Here is a 20,414-nt window from a genome sequence, read left to right as displayed (position 1 = left end):
AGGAGCTTGGCCCATTGGTCATTGGTCGGGTTTCCTCACAGATGCCTGCCATGGTGAAATGCAAGACTGTCAGAGTGATAATGGGCTGCACGTGTTAATGCTCTCATTACGGGCCCTACAGTGTGTATTAGCCAGGCATTGGGGGCACTGGGAGCCTTGGTAAACCAGAACACTCAGGAATGAGGAGTCCTAGTTATTTTTATTTTCTCATTAACTGAGAGTAGCTGTACGTCCTTTTCTGTTGCAGGTCTGGGTGAAACTTTCTTCTTTGCCTGCCTTAGGGAGTTCCATGGGGTGAGTGGTTCTTCAGGCAACGGCTGTGCCAGGCGCTGGGTCTTGCCCTCCCACCCCCATCTCCATTTCCTCCTTCTGGAAGCTTATTTCCAGACATAGAAAAGTGGGTGGCATCTGTATGGTGCCCAGGACAATCAATCTGGAGATGCCCTCTTCTTTAGTTTTATCCTTCTCTTAAAAATTCCAGTAAAGTAGGCACTTGAGCTCATTGGGTTCTGGTAAACTGGAATTTTGGTTTTGATATTACAGAATTTATGGTATCGATTTTTAAAAATATGTTTAGGATAAATCTCACAATTCAAGTGCCTGTTCTCTTGGAAAATCTAGAATCTCCCTAGAGGAAATACCTGGCTTAAGATTTTTTTGTTTGTTCTCAGGTATGGATTCATGGTTTCTCAGTGGAAGAGAAAACAATTTTGCCTGTGATTTTACTAAGTGCTTTACCCATTCGTTCTCTCGTAGACAGTACTATTCTTTCAGCAGGGTTATTTGCTAGTGGGAGAGGCCAGCTTCCGTTCAGTATTTTAGTAAGGGCACATAAAAGTGCCCAATTAAATGTTCCTGTTTAACTGGTGACTCAGTGTTCAGACATTTTCAGTTTGGTAACTTTCTTTGTGGAAGCTCATGGGTTAGTAGCCATTCCTGACATTTAACTGTGAGGTTCACGTTTTCCTGCATTGGGTAACTTTACTCCCCCCGATAACTTGTAGACTATTTTCTGAAATTCCAGCAGATTGAGTCTGTGACCTTATGACTTTGTGGAAGAAATATGACTAAATAAAACTGTTATCACATGAGTAGGTTTGCACAGAAAGACAATTTCAAGGTCTTATCTTGAATACAACAGAGGGCAACCTTGCCTTAAATACATTTAATTATCTGTCAATCCCTCCAATTCTCTTCTACCAAATTGTGTGTGACTTGATGATCCCTTCACCTTGTAGGACCTGGTTTGTAAGAGATGAACTGGATCAACCAGGGGCTTTATCCTTCCTTGTTATGGTAACCCACTCCCACCCTTTCAGGGCAGTCCCTGGCTTGAGTTAGTTAATGTTCAAAAATCAGTGTTTCTCAGCATCTCTGGAAAACAGGATTGGCCCTATTGTTTCCAGGGCTTTCCCATCCCTTCTGGCTTGAGGTGGTGGTGGTGTGAGGAGGTCTTTTTTTTTTTCTTTCAAACAATAGAGACAGAGTTTCTCCAGGTCACACAGGCTAGCCTTGAACTCCTGGGCTCAAGCGATCCGCCCTCCTTGGCCTCCCAAATGGCTAGGATTATAGATGTAAGCCACTGTGCCCAGCCGAGAGGGGATCTTTTAAAACCCAGAGTATTGGTCAGGTGCAGTGGCTCACACCTGTAGTTCCAGCACTTTGGGAGGCTGAGGCGGGTGGATCACCTGAGGTCAGGAGTTGGAGACCAGCCTGGCTAACATGGTGAAATCCCGTTTCTACTAAAAATACAAAAAACTAGCCAGGCATGGTGGCACCCGCCTGTAATCCTAGCTCCTCCGGAGGCTTAAACCCAGGAGGCAGAGGTTGCAGTGACCTGAGATTGTGCCATTGCACTCCAGGTTGGGCAACAAGAGCGAAACTCCATCTCAAAAACAAACAAACCCAGAGTTTTTGAGCACTGTGAAGACTCCGTCCCACAGAACGCTCTGTGGGAGGACATGCGGGCCTAGACCAACACTGATTTGCTGAAAGGTGGATCTGGTGAGCTGCTGGCTAAGGTGTTCACTCACCTCATCAGACCTTACCCAGAGTGAGAACAGGGCCCAGTCGCCAGGCTGTGCAGTTCCCGAAGCCTCCTGGCTGTGCTCTGAGGCTCTCCTATCCGGTGGCAGTGACTCAGAGGACACAAAGGCACAACTCAGATGGGGATGGCTGGGCCTTCTCCCCCAAATCATCTGGGCTTGTTCTTGTCCCTGCAAAATGGCTTTTTTCACCCTATGATGGCTCTGACTTCTTTAGTTAAATGGCAGATAAAGTGGGGAGAAGGTGGCCCATTTCCTCCTTACTTTCTCTCCAAGGGTAACATGTTGCCCACATTTAAGGTTGACCACTTTTATCTGGTGTAGCAAGTTCAGTAGTGACCCGCCAAAATTTATGTCCATCTGAAACCAGTGAATGTGACCTTATTTGGAAATTGGGTCTTTGCAGATGTAATCAATTTAAGATGGGGTTGTACTTTTACCTAAGTTGCCACCAAAGAGGCCGAAAAATCAGGATGACATGGGATGGAAACAAACCATGTTTTTGGGGCAATGTGCTGTGGCCTTCTGCTATCCGTATCCTGACACCCTCACAGGGTACTTTGGGGGACAAAGTTTTATCTCAGGGCATTACAGTTTGCTGGGAGATTCAGGCTAGGCAAGAGGGGATTTTTACCTGCAGGGAGGAATGGGTAGCCTTTCCATGGGCAGGAGAAGCCCCTCAGCAGGAGCAGGGTGGTGTCAGGAGGAGGGGTTCCAGCTGTGCACTGCCAAGGATGCATTTTAGCACAGAAAACAAGAACAATGCATCTTGGAACTGTTTATGGGACATGATCATCACCACTTATTATCCAGTAATTTATTAAGTCTCACATGGTTCCATTTTAGAAGATATGGTTCCATTTTAGAAGAATCAACAAGAGTATGTCCTGGGATTAATTTTAAACTCATTGGAGGAGGCCCAAGCAGTCAATCAGCTCGTGAGTTCACTGCTAATGAGACCTGTATGTCAGTTAGGAAGGAGTATGTTTTGTGGTCATTTCTGTCAACTTAGGTTGTTTACTGAGGCAAAATGGAGGAAAGTTTAATAGTGGAGATGGTAATAGCGAATACAGTAGTACTGTATGCCAGGCATTGTTTTAAAATGCTCTTTATGTATTAACATGTTCAGTTTACAGATGGGGTTCAGAGGGATTAAGGAACTTGCCCCAGGACAAACACTGTAGCTGGATTTGGCACTGGCTGTCTCACTGCAGGACTGGACCCTAAATGAAATTTACATCTTCAACCAGATGGAATTGGAACAGAGAAATCCTTTAGGGGTTTGGCTTGGTTTTCTTTGAGAGGTATTTGCCTTAGGACCCATAAGTATCAAAGCTTGTTATGTTAGGTCCTTTTGGGTTGCAAGGAAGAGAGATCTCCCCCTCCCCCAGATGTCTGTGTCCTCTGAGCTCCCTCACTTTGCTGATAGCTAAGAGGAAAGGAAAGGATGGTTCTGACAGCTGAATCACAGAGGCAAAGAAGCCAAGCCAATAAGTATTTATTCACAGAATGCAATTTGTATTATGTCAACGAGTCATCTGAGGGTGTTCATGTCAGTTAGCTATCATCTGAATTGATTGGAGCTTGTCTGAGTAACAAGGGGCCTTTCAGAAGGATGTGGCAAACAGTCCCTTCAGCCACTAAGGACAGGAGCGTGGAACTCCTGAGTCATGAGAGGTAATTTGGGCATATTCTCTCACCATTCTAGAAGCTGGAAGTTTGAAAACAGGTGTTGCAAGGTTGGTTCCTTCCTTAGGCTCTGAAGGCAAGACTATTCCCCGCCTGTCTCCTCACTTCTGATGGTTGCCAGTCATCCTTGGCATTGCTTGCTGTAGATACGTGGCTCCAGTCTCCACTTCCATCTTCATGTGGCCTCCTCCCCTGTGTATCTGTGTCTTTGTGTCCAGATTTCCCTTCTTCCAAGGACACCAGTCATGGGGTTAGGACCCCCTCCAACAAGTATGACCCCATCTTAACTTGATTACATCTGCAAAGACCCAATTCCAAATAACTTCACATTCACCGGTTTCAGATGGACATGAATTCTGGGGGGAGGGTCACTATTCAACTTGCTACACCAGATAAAGGGTTTCCTTTGTTTGGGGTCTCTCTGCTCAGTTTGTTTGTTCTTTCCGCAGTGTAAGTTGCGTCCTGTCAGTGAATATTGGTGTTCCAAGGCTAAAAGCATCACGATCCCATGCAGGTGGAATAAATATGATGAAATTATTGGCACAGCTAAAAGAAAATATATAACTGTTTAATTTATTTGAAGAAAGAACAAAGGCCCTGAGGGTTGTTAGTTCTTATGAACTGTGTAATCATCTATGAAGTAGGCTGGAAAATGGCCATTTTCTGTTACAAAGTACAGCGATAGTTTTTTCCTATGCTCTTTAGCCGAGGACCGCAATTCTATCCCTAGAATCTCAGACATTTCTAGCTGAAAGAGACCTTTGGCATCATCTACTTCTAATATAACTTTCTCATTTTACAGATGGGGCCTTTGGGGCCCAAAAAGGTTAAGTGCCTTGATTCAAGGTCATCAGCCAGGAAGGGGCAGAACAGACACTAGGACCCAGGTCTCAGAGCCCCCAGACTGGAGCTTTTCCCAATGCAGTGGCGGTTTCTCACTCTATCTGTGCCTCCATCTGAAAATAATGCTCTTAGCCAGGGGAGAGCAGAAAGGGGCGTGGGAGACACAGCTCAGGCCTTCACCTCTGGTGGAAATACCAGTCAAGCTTATCTTAGAGACCAGGGGCAACACTGCGAGTTCCTTTAGTGACTAGATGTTGGGCATTTGGCAGCACCTTGGTTTCCTTTGTTAATGCAGACTATAAATGGAATTCTGACTCCCATTTACAGCACCTAAATCCCATTCATAAAATGGCAGGGGAGGTGTGAGCTAGCCGGCAGAGAAGGGATTGCCGCAGGTACACAGGAAGCCCAGCCCATCATGGAGGTGGAGCTGGGTTTGGGGTGGGGGTAGCTTCCTTTTCATCTGCAACATACCCAGCCCTCCAGCTGTTCTGTGTGACTTCTTTTCCCTATCTAGGCTGCCTGATGTTCATTTTAACTGGATTTCACCCGCCTGGAAAGTGGGGAGGGCCACACAAAATAATACAATGGAATCGGAGTTTGCTGTATCTAGAACAAGTTCAGAATATTAATATTTTGTGACAAGTCAGACTTGGGGATAAAAGAATACCATAAAACAAAATGCAGCAAGATAAAGTGAATGTGAAAATTTTTCTTCTAAAATTACTTAACTCCTCATTTAATACCTATGTATATGCACTGTACATGCACACAGTCATACTTACATATGCTTCTACATTTTATACAGTTGTTGCCGTATATCCATGGGGAAACAGTTCCAGGTCCCGTGCAGATACCAAACCCACAGATGATCAAGTCTGATATAAAATGGCATAGTATTAGCATATAACCTATGCATATCCTCCTATATACATTAAATCATCTCTAGATTACTTATAATATCGATTACAAAGTAAATGATGTAAGTAATTGATATACTGTATTGCTTTTATTTAAATTTTTTTTCTTTTTATATTATCTTTTCTCTTACCCTTTTTTTTTTTTTCTTTTTTTTAAGAGCCTCACTCTGTCACTCAGGCTGGAGTGCGGTGGTAGCAACTTCCGCCTCTCAGATTCAAGCGATTCTCCTGCCTCAGCCTGGGATTACAGGCACGTGCCACCATACCCAGCTAATTTTTAAATATTTTTGATAGAGATGAGGGTCTCTCCATATTGGCCAGGCTCATCTTGAACTCCTGGTCTCAAGTGATCCACCCGCCTTGGCCTCCCAAAGTGTTAGGATTACAGGCGTGAGCCACCGCACCCAGCCTTATTGTTGTCTTTTTTTTCAAAATTTTTCATCAGTGGTTGGTTGAATCTGCAGTTAAGGAGGAACAACTGTACTTCATTCACTAAGGCTGGGTTCTAGATCTAGCTGCTCCATGAGTCCTTCCTTGCTTAATTGTTTTTTTTTCCTGGACTGATTTTCATCTAAGCTTCTAAAGTACAGATAGCCTTAACATAAATTTCTTTTCCTCCTGGTTAAAATGAGAATTTACTTAACTGCCAACCTGCACAATGCTAGGTGCACTGGAGGTAGTCAGGTACTTAATTAAGCCTGCTGAAACTCCAGGAAGTGTCCCCAGGGACATGCAGAACTGACCTGTTCCTCAGGACTTCAGGTTGAATGAAGGCTTGGATCAAGGCTGTGTAGTTGGACCACAATAATTATAAATAATCTCTCATAGAATTGCCTTCCCTGAATTGAATTAAATTTTAAAACCCTGGCATTTTTCGAGGGTTGAGGAAATTAATTCTCTACTGCATTTGCTATTTAAAAAAAGTTGTGGGAGGACATTGTCTGTCACATCACTCAAGGTCCCCTTACATAAAGTCCCACATTTTTTTTTTAATAATTCTGTGCCAGATAAGCCCTGTTTCCACTGAGTATCTGTTATGACACTGGGTGAAGAGCACAATATATGTTAGCTCTCTTTCCATTTTGGAAACCATAGGTCTGACTGGGTTTCCCTTTTCTGCCAACAGAAAGCTCAGATAAGTTAATTAAAGCATAATCACATGCATTAAAGCTTTATCACATACATAATTGTTGTGTATGTTGACATACATATTTTCCTTTCCAGTGTTTTAAAATTTCTCCTTAGATTTTCTTAGTTACTATTTTAATGTTTTGTTCTAATAATAAAAATATTTGTAGTCATTAATTTTGGGAAATAGAAAAAAAGAAATTGCCAATAGTCTTATAACCCAGTGATTTTAGCATTCATAAAGATTTGAATACATAGTTTTCCTTCTGTATCTTTAGAAATTGCCAAGTAAAAGAGTCTAGAAGTCATAGTGGCTTCAACTGTTCATTCTCTCATGTAAAAGAAGTCCTGAGATAGGCAGTCTAGATCTGATATGGTGGCTCCATTAAGTTGTCAGGAATTCAGATTTCTGTCTCTCTGCCCTGCTGTCATCTTAATGGGGCTCCTAGAGAGACCTCAAGGTCACTTCAGGGCCCGAGACAGCTGTTAGAGTTGCAGCCATGTTTTCTGCATTCCAGGGACGCAAGAAGGGAAAAGGGCAGACAAAGGGTGAACTCCCTGCCCTCTAAGGAGCCTTCCCAGAAATTAGATCAACCCCTCCAGAGCTGACCAGAATTTAGTTACATGGACTCACCTAGCTAAGGGAAGCGGGGGTATGTAGTTTTTTTCAGCTGGGCACATTTCCCAGGTTTCTCTACTAAGGATGAAGGGGACATTTACTATCAGAAAGCAGTTAGCAGTCTTACACATTTCCAGATCCTTCGCTATGTGTGTAGATTCACTAAGGGTGTTATCTTGAAGCTGTCTCAAGTAGTTTGTGGAAAGAGTTAAGGTATAAATAAACCTCAATGAAAATATCAATAAATAAAAGGCACTACATCTTGTTATCCTGTCAGCTTTGCCACTCTTGCCTTTCCATCATTTTTTCTAGGAATTTTTTATTTATATATATATCTATATATATAGATATATATAGATCGTATATTTTTCAAATATTCAGTCAACACAGACCTTTTCAGGGCTAGAAGGGACCTTAGATGCTTTTATCCAAAGATTGCATATTCAGATGCTTACGGGGACCATTCAGGTACTGTAAATGATTAAAGCGGGCCAGGGGTCAGTGTTGAGGACCCCACTAATAGGGAGTGGTGGGGACTGTGGCCACCTGGAGAGAGCTTGCTGGGTCTGAAGGGGGCAGCCCTGCTGAGCTCTGTCCATTGTTGTGGTGTGACAATGCTGGCCCTGTGTTGCCAAATCTTCTGATTTTATTTCCAAGAGAAATCAGAAATCTAGATTTTTATCTGAAATCTCCTGGTGTTAATAATATGGCAATGAATAAATTTGTTTTTTAAATGCCAACTGAATGCAACACTGCCCCATGGACTGCCAGTTTAGGATCTTTGATCGGGTCCATGCCCTGTTTTTCATTTGGCAGCCAAGCCTGTGGGGTCAGGTGGCCTATCATGTGGCTGAAGACTTTGCTGTTCCGGCCTACCTCACCACAGCCTAGTCTATGACTAATTTGTCTCAGAATAGGGACAGATAATAATTGGAAGTTAGGCAGGACTGTTCCGAAGGTTAATTGATTCTTTCCTTCAACTGGCTTTGATTTTCTTCTGAAGTCATTTTGGTGTGGTAGAATCAGAAAAAAAAAATTGGGCTTGAATCCCAGCTCTGCTGTTTACAGCTGTCTGACTTTGGGCAAGTCTCTGGTGTCTCGTGTGTGTCTCCTGCACCATGCATTTTCTTGCTTGCCTCTCTCTTTCTCTACTTACCTGCCTTCAAGTAGCACAGCATGGTGATTAAGAGGAGGATCTCTTGGGCCAGATATGAATGCTGGCTTTTTTACCCCGCAGCTGTATGACACTGGGCAAGTAACTTAAACTTCCTATGCCTCAGTTACCTTGTCTATAAAATGGGGTAATAATAGCATCTACCTTATAGGGTATGGGAAGGATTAAATGAGCTAGCATATGTCAAATTTGAAGAACAGAGCTTAGCACGTAGATAGTGCTGCATAAACATTGGCTGTTTCCCCCATGTTCTCTCTTTTTGCTTCTGCTTTTTTGGAAGCCATAGATCTTTTAGCAGATTCTTGCAGTAGGCTCAGCTCAGGTCCCCCATCTCACAGCGAGCACTTTTAGCTTCTGGCACTTCTTAGCAGCCAGCCTCTGGCCCCAGTCTGAACTGAGACCCTACAAGCAATGCAATCCCCTACCCATTGCTTTTGGCCCTGTTCTGTTTCTGGTACTTTGGTTTTGAGCCCATCTGTGCCCTATTACTTTTCTCAGCTCATGTTTTTTTCTGTCCCTGCTGTATGTTTGGAAGAGAACAAATGAGGGGACTGGCTGTGCTGTCTTGATCTCAAACCTTGCTAAGTGATTTCATTGGTCACACAGAGATGTTACCTGTCCTGTTAGGCATTTCTGGAGATTATATTGTGAGATAAAGGTTCAAAGCAATGTGAATTGGCTTTAGCCAGAATGAGGAACACAGCAGAAAACTTGCCCTAGAAACCAGAGAGAGCCTGTCAGTCTTGGTGGATTCACAAAGCCTTCTCGCAGCAGGCTTGTTAAAAAGGCCAAACGTTCAAGAGTGTGGCATACATGTTAATTAACCAAATTGTCTTTTCCCTAAAGACTTTCAATGCAGAGAAACTTAGACTGTGCTTACGTTTCAACTTTAAAACATCACCATCCAATCTTTTTAGCTTTTAGGTGAGTTTGAATAAGAGATCTGACCTGATCGGCCCAACTGTACAACTCTTCAAGGAAAATTCATATTTGCAGTGAGAAGAATAAATAACATTGGTATGTATTGCTGAGACTCTTATTTTTGCTTCTCCTCCCCTTATGTTAGGAAGCAGTGAGTAGAAGTGGGAAGGAAAGAACTTACTTGTTTGATTTAGTAAGTCCACTCCAAACCAACAAGAAACTACTTGCTGCATTACCCTGTTCTCTTTCCAACAAAGGTGATGAGGAAGAACTTCTAGTTCAGTTCCATATTACCAGCGTATAGTCAGAGAATTTCTGGTGGATTTTAGTTTTGGTCCTCTAATAGAATGTGGAGACTTAGAAGCCTATATTAATAAGCTGCATCATCTTGGACATTTGTTTAGCCTTAGTTTGGCATCCGTGGCGGGTTCGGACAAGGTGAGGAATGGGAGCTACAGATTAAACCTATTGGGCATCTTAGTGCAGTGCTGTGTACTTTTTTAGGTCACAGACCCTTTTTAGATAATCTGATTAAAGCTGCCAACTCTCTCCCCAGAAAACTGCTTATGTGCACAAACTTTCATGTGATTTCAGGGGGCTCTTAGACCCTAGGATCCCATGGGGAACCCACAGACCCCAAGTTAAGGATCCTTGTTTTAGGGGTTTATAGATAGCTTTCAGGGGATATGACTCCAGGAGTGAGGAGAAGTGTCACCAGAAGTTAAGTTTTTTTGTTTTTTTTTTTTTTGAGATGGAGTTTCGCTCTTGTCCCCAGGCTGTAGTGCAGTGGCATGATCTTGGCTCACTGCAACCTATGCTTTCCAGATTCAAGTGATCCTCCTGCCTCAGACTCCCAAGTAGCTGGGATTACAGGCATGTGCCACCACACCTGGCTAATTTTTGTATTTTTGGTAGAGACAGGATTTCACCTTGTTGGCCAGGCTGGTCTGGAGCTCCTGACCTCAAGTGGTCCACCCACCTTGGCCTCCCAAAGTGCTACGATTACAGGCGTGAGCCATGGTGCCCAGCGCAGAAGTTAAGTTTTAAGAAAACTGTCTCCTCACAGAAGTTCAGTGTAGCTGAGTTTATATTAATGGTCTAGCCTTGATTTGAAATTGTGTCAGGTAAGTTTAAAAAAATCCTTGTCTTGCCCTGATGGTGGAAGACTAGTTACGGAGCTGTGATCTTTTATTTCCTTTCATTATTGAATTGGGAATCCCTGCCAGAGATTGTCTGCCAAAGTGACCTGGAGTTTAGAAAAGGGTTTCTGAGTCCTTTCTGGACTTGCTGTAGGTCTTAGGAAAGTTCGGTTGGTTATACCCCAAACACAGTTGGTGGAGATTGTTTTGTTCTGCCTATCCTGTCTCCGGCACTGGCTACCAGAGCTCTCATGATGACTGTTGTTAGCAGAGGCTACTTGAAACCATTCCAGGGGAAGCTGTTGCCATAGCTACCTTGGCTGTGAGAGTTACCATTTTCTCTTTTTTGTTAGCTTGTGGTTTCCCTGATTTTTAAGGTAACAGCTGATGTTCTGTTTTTCTGCCGAGCAGCAAGGAAAATACTGGATTTTTGTTGCTGTTGCTTTTGTCATTGTTGATGTTTGGTTTTATATGTTTGGAGGGGTGTGTGTTGTATATAAGGTGAAGTTACTTCAAAAGATGAAATATTGGGAAAGCTTGGGAAAGGACAGATAAGCATATATATATTGTCTGTACTCCAGTTTTAGATTTTGGCCTAGTGTTCAATTTGGTTTACTTTTAACCTAATTTTGGACTAATGGCTACAGTCGGATAGCCTCCACAGGGGGGAAAAAAAAACTAACTAGCCAAGCTCTCACACTTGAAACCCTTAGGAGCCAGGATTGCTGTGACCTGGGCTGAGTCTGACTCAGACTCCAGCACTGGGGAACCTCTGGGGAGCAGATGGCTGAGTCAGACTGAGGTTGCTTTATCTCAGCCTGCTCTGCAAATAAAGGGGTGAGGCCAGCAGGCAGTACAACCACACCTGGTGGCACCAGCAGTCCTTTCCGGGTTTCTGTTCAAGGCTGTAAACACAACACTTAACACACACCTGGGGCACAAGGTTCAGGTAAAGTCTACAGAGAGGAAAAAAAAAACAAAAGGATGACCTGTTAACAAAAATCAAAGTTCTACTCGTGGTCCTGTTGCCACCACTTTGACTGATCTTATTTTTACCCCTCTGATAAAGAACACTGTTCTTAGCATTTTTCGATTTTTTGATTTGCTTATCTTAGAAATGCTTGTGAGATTATAAAAAGAAAACACAGTACCTAGTTTATCCATGCTCACACTGTTTGTGATTTGGATTATGGCCAGTTGATTAGTAGCTGCAAGGTGCTGGCGGTGTCTGCCTGGCAGGAGCCTATGGAAACATCTGAACTGTGGCACACCATCACTGGCAGTGTCTCTTAGCCCACCATGCATCTGTAGGGTTGTGGGCATCACCTGTCCTCACTGTGCTTGTAAACCTAGACCTATGCCTCTGCTCCCCAGATCAAGATGAATGCCATGCTGGAGACCCCCGAGCTCCCAGCCGTGTTTGATGGAGTGAAGCTGGCTGCAGTGGCTGCTGTGCTGTACGTGATCGTCCGGTGTTTGAACCTGAAGAGCCCCACAGCACCACCTGACCTCTACTTCCAGGACTCGGGCCTCTCACGCTTTCTGCTCAAGTCCTGTCCTCTTCTGACCAAAGAGTGAGTAGACCTCATGCCCTCTGTATGCTCAGCTGCTGATGTATTTGGCTTTGTGTGATGTTCAAAGAAGAATCTTATCCCGTCGTGTCCTTAAGGCATCAATGGGATATGGCGTCACTGGTGTTAAAATAGCCACAGTCTGATTGCAGTCTAGTGTTTGAATCCTGGAGGGTAGGAGAGAATCAGATCTCTGTTGCCTGAAACATTCCTTCCTCCACAGTGTGATGTCATTATCCATGACAGGGACTTTGCAGAAAATAGTAGTCATTTTTAGGCAGATATGGAAAAGTTGGACAGTATTCTAGTCCTTAACAAATGCTTTGTTGCCAGTTCTAGGATGGAGGAACTATCCTCACGCAAAATAATTAATAAGCAAAAAAGCACAGATCCAATAGTTGAGTACTCTTCATCTGCCTTGTTGAAAAATGTACCAAGCATTAGCTAAGAGAATGCACTTAAAGAGAGTGCTTTGTCTGAGTGAACCAGGTTTCCATATAGAAGCCCAGATCTGTATTTTTTTTTAGATAGAGTCTCGCTCAGTCACCCAGGCTGGAGTACAGTGGCATGATCTCGACTCACTGCAACCTCCACCTCCCGGGTTTAAGCGATTCTGGTGTCTCAGCCTCTGGAGTAGCTGGAATTACAGGTGTGCTCTTTAGTAGAGACGGGGTATCACCATGTTGGCCAGGCTGGTCTCGAACTCCTGACCTCAAGTGATCTGCCCGCCTCGGCCACCCAAAGTGCTGGGATTACAGGCATTAGCCACTGCACCTGCCCCCAGATCTGTATTTTGGAGACAGCAGGGGAGGGCTCTGCTTCTGATAGAAGAAACCATAGTTGTAAAATGAAGGGAGTCTGCACTCTGTGTCACACATACTGTTTTCTTTTGTTTTGTTTTTTTTTTTTTTGAGACAGAGTCTCGCTCTGTCGCCCAGGCTGGAGTCCGGTGGCCGGATCTCAGCTGACTGCAGGCTCCGCCTCCTGGGTTTACGCCATTCTCCTGCCTCAGCCTCCCGTGTAGCTCGGACTACAGGCGCCCGCCACCTCACCCGTCTAGTTTTTTGTATTTTTTAGTAGAGATGGGTTAGCCAGGATGGTCTCGATCTCCTGACCTTGTGATCCGCCCGTCTCGGCCTCCCAAAGTGGTGGGATTACAGGCTTGAGCCACCGTGCCCGGCCTACACATACTGTTTTCAAGAGATGCAGTGTTCACCTTTTCCCTGTGGATGTCTTCTGAATGACTGTGTCTTCCTCCGGGGCTCAGGCCAAGCCTCGTGCACAGTCGGTCTGAATTCGTCTCCTTTCTTGTCATGCTGCTTCACTCGCTTTGTACTTCTTCAAGCTTACTCCATTCTGCCTGTGCCTTCTCAGACTGCAGCTACTCAGGGAGATGTCTTCCTCAAGTGTGTCCCTTCAGCACATGACTAACACAGCTGCTAAGACCCGATGGTGGTAGAAGCTCTTCCCTGCATCCTGATACCACCTCTCATTCCCTCTCTTGGCTGTTGGGGACACTGGGTGAATGATTCTCTTCTAAAAGCAGACAAATGGGCAACCAACATCTGAGAGTTTGGGCCCCTGCTTTGTGTAGTTGTCTAGTTAATTTTCACATGCTATTGGCCAAGGGTGAACAGCTGCCATTATGGGCTTTGGGTGTTTTGGGTGTTGACGTGTGGTATTCTTATGCAGTTTTCTCATAGTTGTGACAGTGATGCCATGACCCCAAGTCAAGAGATATGTTGCCTAATAGTGGTGGACACTATAAATGTCATCATATTGAATTTGGAACTGCCCCTGCTGAGGGGACTTTTCATTACAGTAGGCTTCACAGCCAGGCACAAGAGCAAGGACATGGTGTTCTTATATGCAGTGTTTGCAGTTAAAAATCAGCTCTGTAAAGGGTATGTGTAGTATATGTTTTGAAAATCATCCAGTATTTTTCATGGTTGTATTTTGAATGTTTCTTTTGTTCTTCTTTTTTTTTGTTTGTTTTTGAGACAGAATCTCACTCTGTCCCCCGGGCTGGAGTGCAGTGGCATGATCTCAGCTCACTGTAACCTCCACCCCCCAGGTTCAAGCGATTCTCCTACCTTAGCCGCCCCAGTAGCTGGGACTACAGGCATGTGCCACCATGCCCGGCTAATTTTTGTATTTTTTGGTAGAGATGGGGTTTCAGCATGTTGACGAGGCTGGTCTTGAACTCCTGACCTCAGGTGATCTGCCTGCCTCAAAAGTGCTGGGATTACAAGCATGAGCCACAGCGCTCAGCCTGAATTTTTTTTGATACTTAATTTAGATCAATAATTTCGACTGACTACTGAAATTTGCACTCACTTTCAGCTGTCAGTTTGGGTAGGACTGCTAGGCCCAGTTCTTTGGTCATCTCATTTTTAGAGAGCTCTTGAAAACCAAAGTATTTAAAACCCTGCAAGTTTCTGTGCAGATGAGTGCAAATTTCCACCCAGCATTAGTTCCTGAGTAATTAGAGGGAGGAAGCCATGCAAAAGCTGCTATTGCCCAGGCTCCAGAAAAGCATCATGTAAGGTTTGATTCCATACTAATTGTTCAAAGTGTAAAAGAAAGCTGATTGTGGCAGTTTTTAACCTCCTTTTCTTTTTTTTCTTTTAAAAATAATCCAGAGACATTACGCCCAATAGTTTCTCTTTGCTTTTTTCCCTCCCTGGCACATTTTCTTGATGAGTCTAAGGTGTGACCTCTACTGAAATGGCTCCCACCCACCTCCTTAGGAGGTGGAAGTGCATCCCCAGCCCCATCTCCTTGGACCTTGTGGCTGTGTTTAGAAAATTAGCATCAGCCTGAGCCAGGGGCATCAACATGGAGCTCCCTGGTCACTGGCTGATTGCCTGAACTAGGGAGGGGTGGAGGTCAGCCTAGGTTAAAGGCAGACCTGATGATCATTTAGGAGTTAGCTATGGTTTGAAGGTGTATGTGAAGGGACAAATTCTCCAGAACCAATTTACTTCCAAAGCCTCTGCCTTTGATGATAGGACCAGCCCTCTTAGAGCATGTTGGAGCATTGCTTAAGCAGCTAAATTCTAAACACCCGAGCAGTCTGACTTCAGCATGACAAATGACTAAAGGGCAAAATTCACTTTATTGCCCCTCCATCCTTCAACTCACCCCTTATTTCTGTTTTAGATTTTAATTTTAGGAATCACTGTATCCTGTGTTCATGTCTCATATCACCAAAATGTTTTCACATTACTACTCTCTTTTGTCCACGTTACTACTGCATTTGAAATTTATTGAGTACCTTTCATAGACATTATGCCATTCAGTCTTAACCAACCTTGAGGTTGGATTCATTTTTCCTTTCATTTTAGGGATGAGGAAACTGAGAGTAGCAAAGAGGGAAACTGAACCCAAACTGGAGTGTGACACCAGGTTGGCTGCCTTCTTATCTGTGGGCAAGTGAACAGGGACTTTTCTTGGGTACAGGTGAGAGAATTGAGGCAGAGGCCAGCCCCCGATGACAGTCCCTGGGTGACCTTTGTTTCCCATCTGACCTTCTTTCTGTTTCTGTCACTCCATTGGAAGTTACTGTCCCCCAAGGTCTTTTTCTGTGTCACATGTCTGTAACAAACTCCCATGTGTTGGAAGCAAAGGGCAGGAAACACGTCTGTTATGAGGGAAAGTGCTTCTCCTGGGACTTTGAAGATTTTTTTCCTACAAGGAAGGCTGTCTGCAGCCTTCACAACCACTCGCCTAGGCTGGAAAATTCTGTTAACTGATTTACAACAAGCTATTAATATTATTCAGTAATCCTGACCGCAGGTAGCTGGTTATGATGACATGTGCGGAATCAGGACATGTCCTCTTACTGTTCTGGTATAGAAAAAAAGTTGATGAAAGGTGAACATTGAAAGCATGCTTAAGGAGCAGGGATTACTGTTTTCCCCTCTCAGCATTAAAGTCAATTCGAAAATCTGTTTTAAGATGATACACCCAAAGATACATTATAAATGAATCTTTTAATGTCTGCAGGAAAACTTTGCTTCAGTGGGATGTTATGTCTCTTGTTCACTTAGAAACAGATCAATATTTACCTAGTGATTCATTTTTTGTTCTCACGAAGTGTTTACTTTTAGTGAAACAAGCAGACGCCCAGTTCAGAATTATGACAAAAATCTAGATAGTCACATAAATCTTTTTTTCTGAATAAAAACCTTAATGCATATTCATTTTCTTAAATAGAAAAGGTAGAGCACACAAAAATTACCGATAAATGTTATAGCTCTTTCTTTTTTCTTTTATGAGACAGAGTCTCACTCTGTCGCCCAGGCTGGAGTACAGTGGCGCGATCTCGGCTCACTGCAACCTCTGCTTCCCGGGTTCAAGCGATTCTCCTGCCTCAGCCTCCTGAGTAGCTGGGATTACAGGCATGTGCCACCACACCCAGCTAATTTTTGTATTTTTAGTAGAGACAGGGTTTCACCCTGTTGGTCAGGTTGGTCTCGAACTCCTGACCTCATGATCCACCTGCCTCGGTCTTCCAAAGTGCTGGGATTACAGGCGTGAGCCACCGTGCCTGGCTTTATAGCTCTTTTGGAATTTGTCTAACAGGTTTTTCAGTTTTTTCAGAAAACCTCTCACGTGAAAAAAAATTATAATTCTACCCAGAGATAATGCACTATTAATATGTGGGCGATCATCCCTGTGGTTTTCCTTCTGCTTATACTTGCCCCCACAAAATCACGGTGATAGATACTGTTTGGTAACCTGCTTTCACCAAACCATGATGAACGTTGCCATGAACATTCACCCATGCTGCTACCTATCTACTCACATTTGATTTTTTATAGCTTCAGAATTCTGTCATTCATTCAAATTTCCTGATGGCTGCTGGCAACAGTTGGGTAGAGAAAGACCTTTGAATTGAAATTTGAACTAGGATGCAAACCTAGGTCTTCTACCTCTAAACTGGCCACAGAACCCCAGACAAAATGATAGCCCCTCTGGTCCTTGGTTTCCTTCTATGTAAAATGAAATAGGTATGTCTCCCATGGTGCCCTTCAGCACGGACATCTTCTGATTCTGGTACCTTTGCTTTGTTAGCAAGCATCAGAGTGGTCTTTTTAGGGGAAGGACCTTGGGAGAGTGTCCCTGACTGCAGGGTAAAGAGACTGGTTTTCTTGTATGTTTGTCTTCTTCTGACTATTCCCAGCCCCCGTACTCCTGGACAGGCTGGCACTGTCTCCGTTTGGCTTTTTTTTTAAAGTACTTTTTTAAGCTATCATTTACATACAGTAAAATATACAAATCTTAAGTATATAGCTCAGGGGCTTTTGTGTATGTATTCAGCTGTGTAATTACCAGTCCCTTGGGTGTTTCCAAAAGTGTACTATAACCTCCCTGCCTCTGACCCACCCGTCTGTCATAATACTACTCGAGTTGGCTTCCTCACGCAGGCCAGCAGCTGAGGCATGAACCTACCTGTCCAGCCTCATTACTCACAGCATTCTCTCATTGCCTGTGAAGTACCTGACCTTTGGGCTGTTGTCTCCCCACTATCCCAAATCCCCTCTTTTTTCTCAGCACAAAATGCCTCTTATCCTATAAGAAAACTTAAATAGCATCAATTCTGCTTTTAAGAGACAGAGTCTCACTCTGTTGCCCAGGCTGGAGTGCAGTAGTACAATCATAACTCACTGTCACCTCAAACTCCCGAGCTCAAGCTGTCTTCCTGCCTCAGTCTCCCAAGTAGCTGGGACTACAGGTGTGCACCACCATACCCAGCTAATTTTTAAAAAATTGTTATAGAGACAGAGTCTCATTATGTTGCCCAGTCTGGTCTCAAACTTCTGGCCTTAAGCCATCCTTCCATCTTGGCCTCCCAAAGCGCTGGGATTTCAGGTGTGAGCCTCTGTGCCCTGCCCTAAATAGCACACATTCTGAGCTACTATTCTCTAACTTGCCCCCCTACTCCTCTTTAGCCAGAATGAGCCCTTCTTCCATCTTCCTACCATATTTCCCCAACATATAACTTCTGTGTGCATTTAAAATGTTCCATCTTGTTTTATGAGAATTTGTGTCTCTTTTCTTTATCACTGGAATGTATACCCCAAATCAAGAGCCACATACTTGGGGAGACAGAACAGGATTCCTGGTGGTTCCAAATCTCAAGTACAATGCTGTCCTGTATCTCATTTTCCATAAACAGGTATAAGTGAATGATGTTCTCATTTTGGCAGACGCCGTGTGTGCCTGCCCAGGAGAAACAAACTGCACTGTCTCCGGCTTGTTCAGTGGCGCTCCAGGGAATCAGGTGTACCTTCAGCTCTGACAGAGCTTTGTTGATCTGGGAAGGCTCTACCCTGTTTCTGGAAGAAGATGGATTGTTTATGGTCTTAAATTAAGGCAGGACAACATTAGGCATATGCATAATGGCAGTTCACAGCCTCCACCCTTCCCTCTGGGCCTGGCTGAAGTTTTTATCACCAGGTCCCGGTTGGAAAGTAGACGGGCAGCAGGTGTCCTGTCTCTGGAAGCCTGCTATTAAAATGTACATACTCCCCTGTGGGAAGCGGGCTGCTGCTTTTTCACTCATTAGCAAGCTTGCCAGTATGGGCTGTCTTACAGCTAAAGCTGAAGGCATTTAGGAGGAGTGTGATGGAGGGCTTAGCTAATAGACAGGCCTAAAAACAAAGAGTTGAGTTTTCTTCACTGGATCCAAGAGACATCTAGAAGCCCCTGCAGAGTCCAGAGAAGGGAGGCAGTGTGATGAAGACCACAGCCACATGTGTGTGGGTACTTTCTTCCCCAGAGATGAAAATGTAATCGCTTTCTTCTGCAACCAGCTGCCACCTGTATTAGTAAGAACGGGACATTATTGTTCTCTGTGGATTTGAGAGACACCTGAAACTTAGGAGTGAGGGGCATACCCACTAACACCAAGCCAAAAATAGCAGTTGGCTCTCCTATGCCATGGTGCCCTCTCCGGACGTGTCTTCCTGGAAGGTGCTTCAGGTAGTCATAAGAGAATGGGGGGAGCCCTGTGGCCCTTCCATAGACCGTAATGGATTCATTACGGTCTGTGGTTTTCCCTTTTTCTCTTCACTCACTGGAGTACAAGAGTACAAAAGAGAATCCAATTGGAATGCCGTTCTCATCATCATGTGTCCAAACCTTTAGTTTCCTGCCAATTAGTCATCCATCAGTTTTGGTTAATGAACATTTGAGGATCTACTTCTCTGAGACTCATTGTGGGGAGGCATTTTTAAAAGATCAGTTTTTCAAGCTTTTTAATTATGGAAATTTTCTAGAGGCACTTTTTAAAAATCAGTTTCCTCACAAATGTGCTTCCTAATTATTTCTCTTTTTCTTTCTTTCTTTTTTTTTTTTTGAGACAGTGTCTCACTCTGTTACCCAGGCTGGAATACAGTGGCACAATCGTGGCTCATTGCAGCCTCAACCTGCTGGGCTCAAGAGATCCTCCTATCTCAGCCTCCCAAGTGTCTGGAAACAAAGGTCCACACCACCATGCTAATTTTTAAAAATATATTTGTAGAGACAAGGTCTTACCATGTTGCACAGGCTGGTCTTAAACCCCTGGGCTAGCGATCCTTCAGCCTCAGCCTCCCAAGTGCTGGGATTACAGGTGTGAGCCACCACACCCAACCCCTAATTATTTCTAATAAAGCAGAGCAAATCTACTTTTGATTTTTCTCTCTAACAGTGCCAACTCCCTCTCTGTTGTTGTTGTACATACTTACTTAACAGTAAATATCAATTTTTCTTTTATCTGCCCCAAATAAGAGCTCAGTTCTGTATGTACAAGCACTATATTTATCATAGATGTGCAAAATATGCTATTTTTGTCCTAGTGTACCAAGGAAGTATTAAATAATTAGAAGTACACTACAGAAAAGCACTAATTCAAATTTCTCTGATACTGCAATATATGGAGTTATTTTCTGGATCTAAAGAGCACGGGACTCCATGCTCAAGCGGCCACTCCTTCCATTTTCTTCTCTGCCTCCTTGTTATAAAGCTGTTTCTTTGCAGAGGCAGTACCAATGCAGAGGCTGGGGTTAGGAGCTTTGAGATGGACAGTTGGTGTTTTCTCAATCTTAAAGCATCAGGCAAATGCAACTTCACACACTCCTTTCCAGTCAGATTGCCACCCTAGGCCCCTCCTAGGTAAAAAATTCTGGAGCCAGCACAGCTTATTTATTTATAGCAAGTTAAAGCTGAAAAGAATTTCATTATCTTCGAGTTAAATTTCTCTTAATTCCCTCTTGCTCACAGACATTCCACATCAGATTTAGATCCTTTCCTTCTTGGCTGAACACTAAAGCTTTGTCCTTTTCACAGGATAAATTCCTAATTGCCAAGAACCTTA

At 43.8% G+C, this 20,414-nt stretch overlaps 1 protein-coding gene and 1 non-coding gene across 3 annotated transcripts in view; both read left to right on the top strand.

Annotated features, from left to right (window-relative positions):
* ABHD2 (abhydrolase domain containing 2) overlaps positions 1 to 20,414 on the top strand; it is a 113,518-nt gene that overhangs the window by 17,000 nt on the left and 76,104 nt on the right. For both annotated transcript variants that reach the window (XM_025391099.1, XM_025391100.1), the window contains 2 exons: positions 9,336 to 9,435; positions 11,853 to 12,052. In XM_025391099.1, coding sequence (XP_025246884.1) covers positions 11,859 to 12,052 — 194 coding nt within the window. In that variant the 5' untranslated portion in view covers positions 9,336 to 9,435; positions 11,853 to 11,858. The remainder of the gene's footprint in view (positions 1 to 9,335; positions 9,436 to 11,852; positions 12,053 to 20,414) is intronic.
* LOC112629534 lies at positions 16,603 to 16,663 on the top strand. The gene has a single exon (XR_003120638.1). It is a non-coding gene; the product is annotated as a U7 small nuclear RNA (small nuclear RNA).

Source organism: Theropithecus gelada, chromosome 7b, assembly GCF_003255815.1.
Source record: "Theropithecus gelada isolate Dixy chromosome 7b, Tgel_1.0, whole genome shotgun sequence".
NCBI lineage: Eukaryota > Metazoa > Chordata > Mammalia > Primates > Cercopithecidae > Theropithecus > Theropithecus gelada.
Note: the sequence above shows the minus strand (reverse complement) of the source record. Positions and strands in the feature narration are given on the sequence as shown.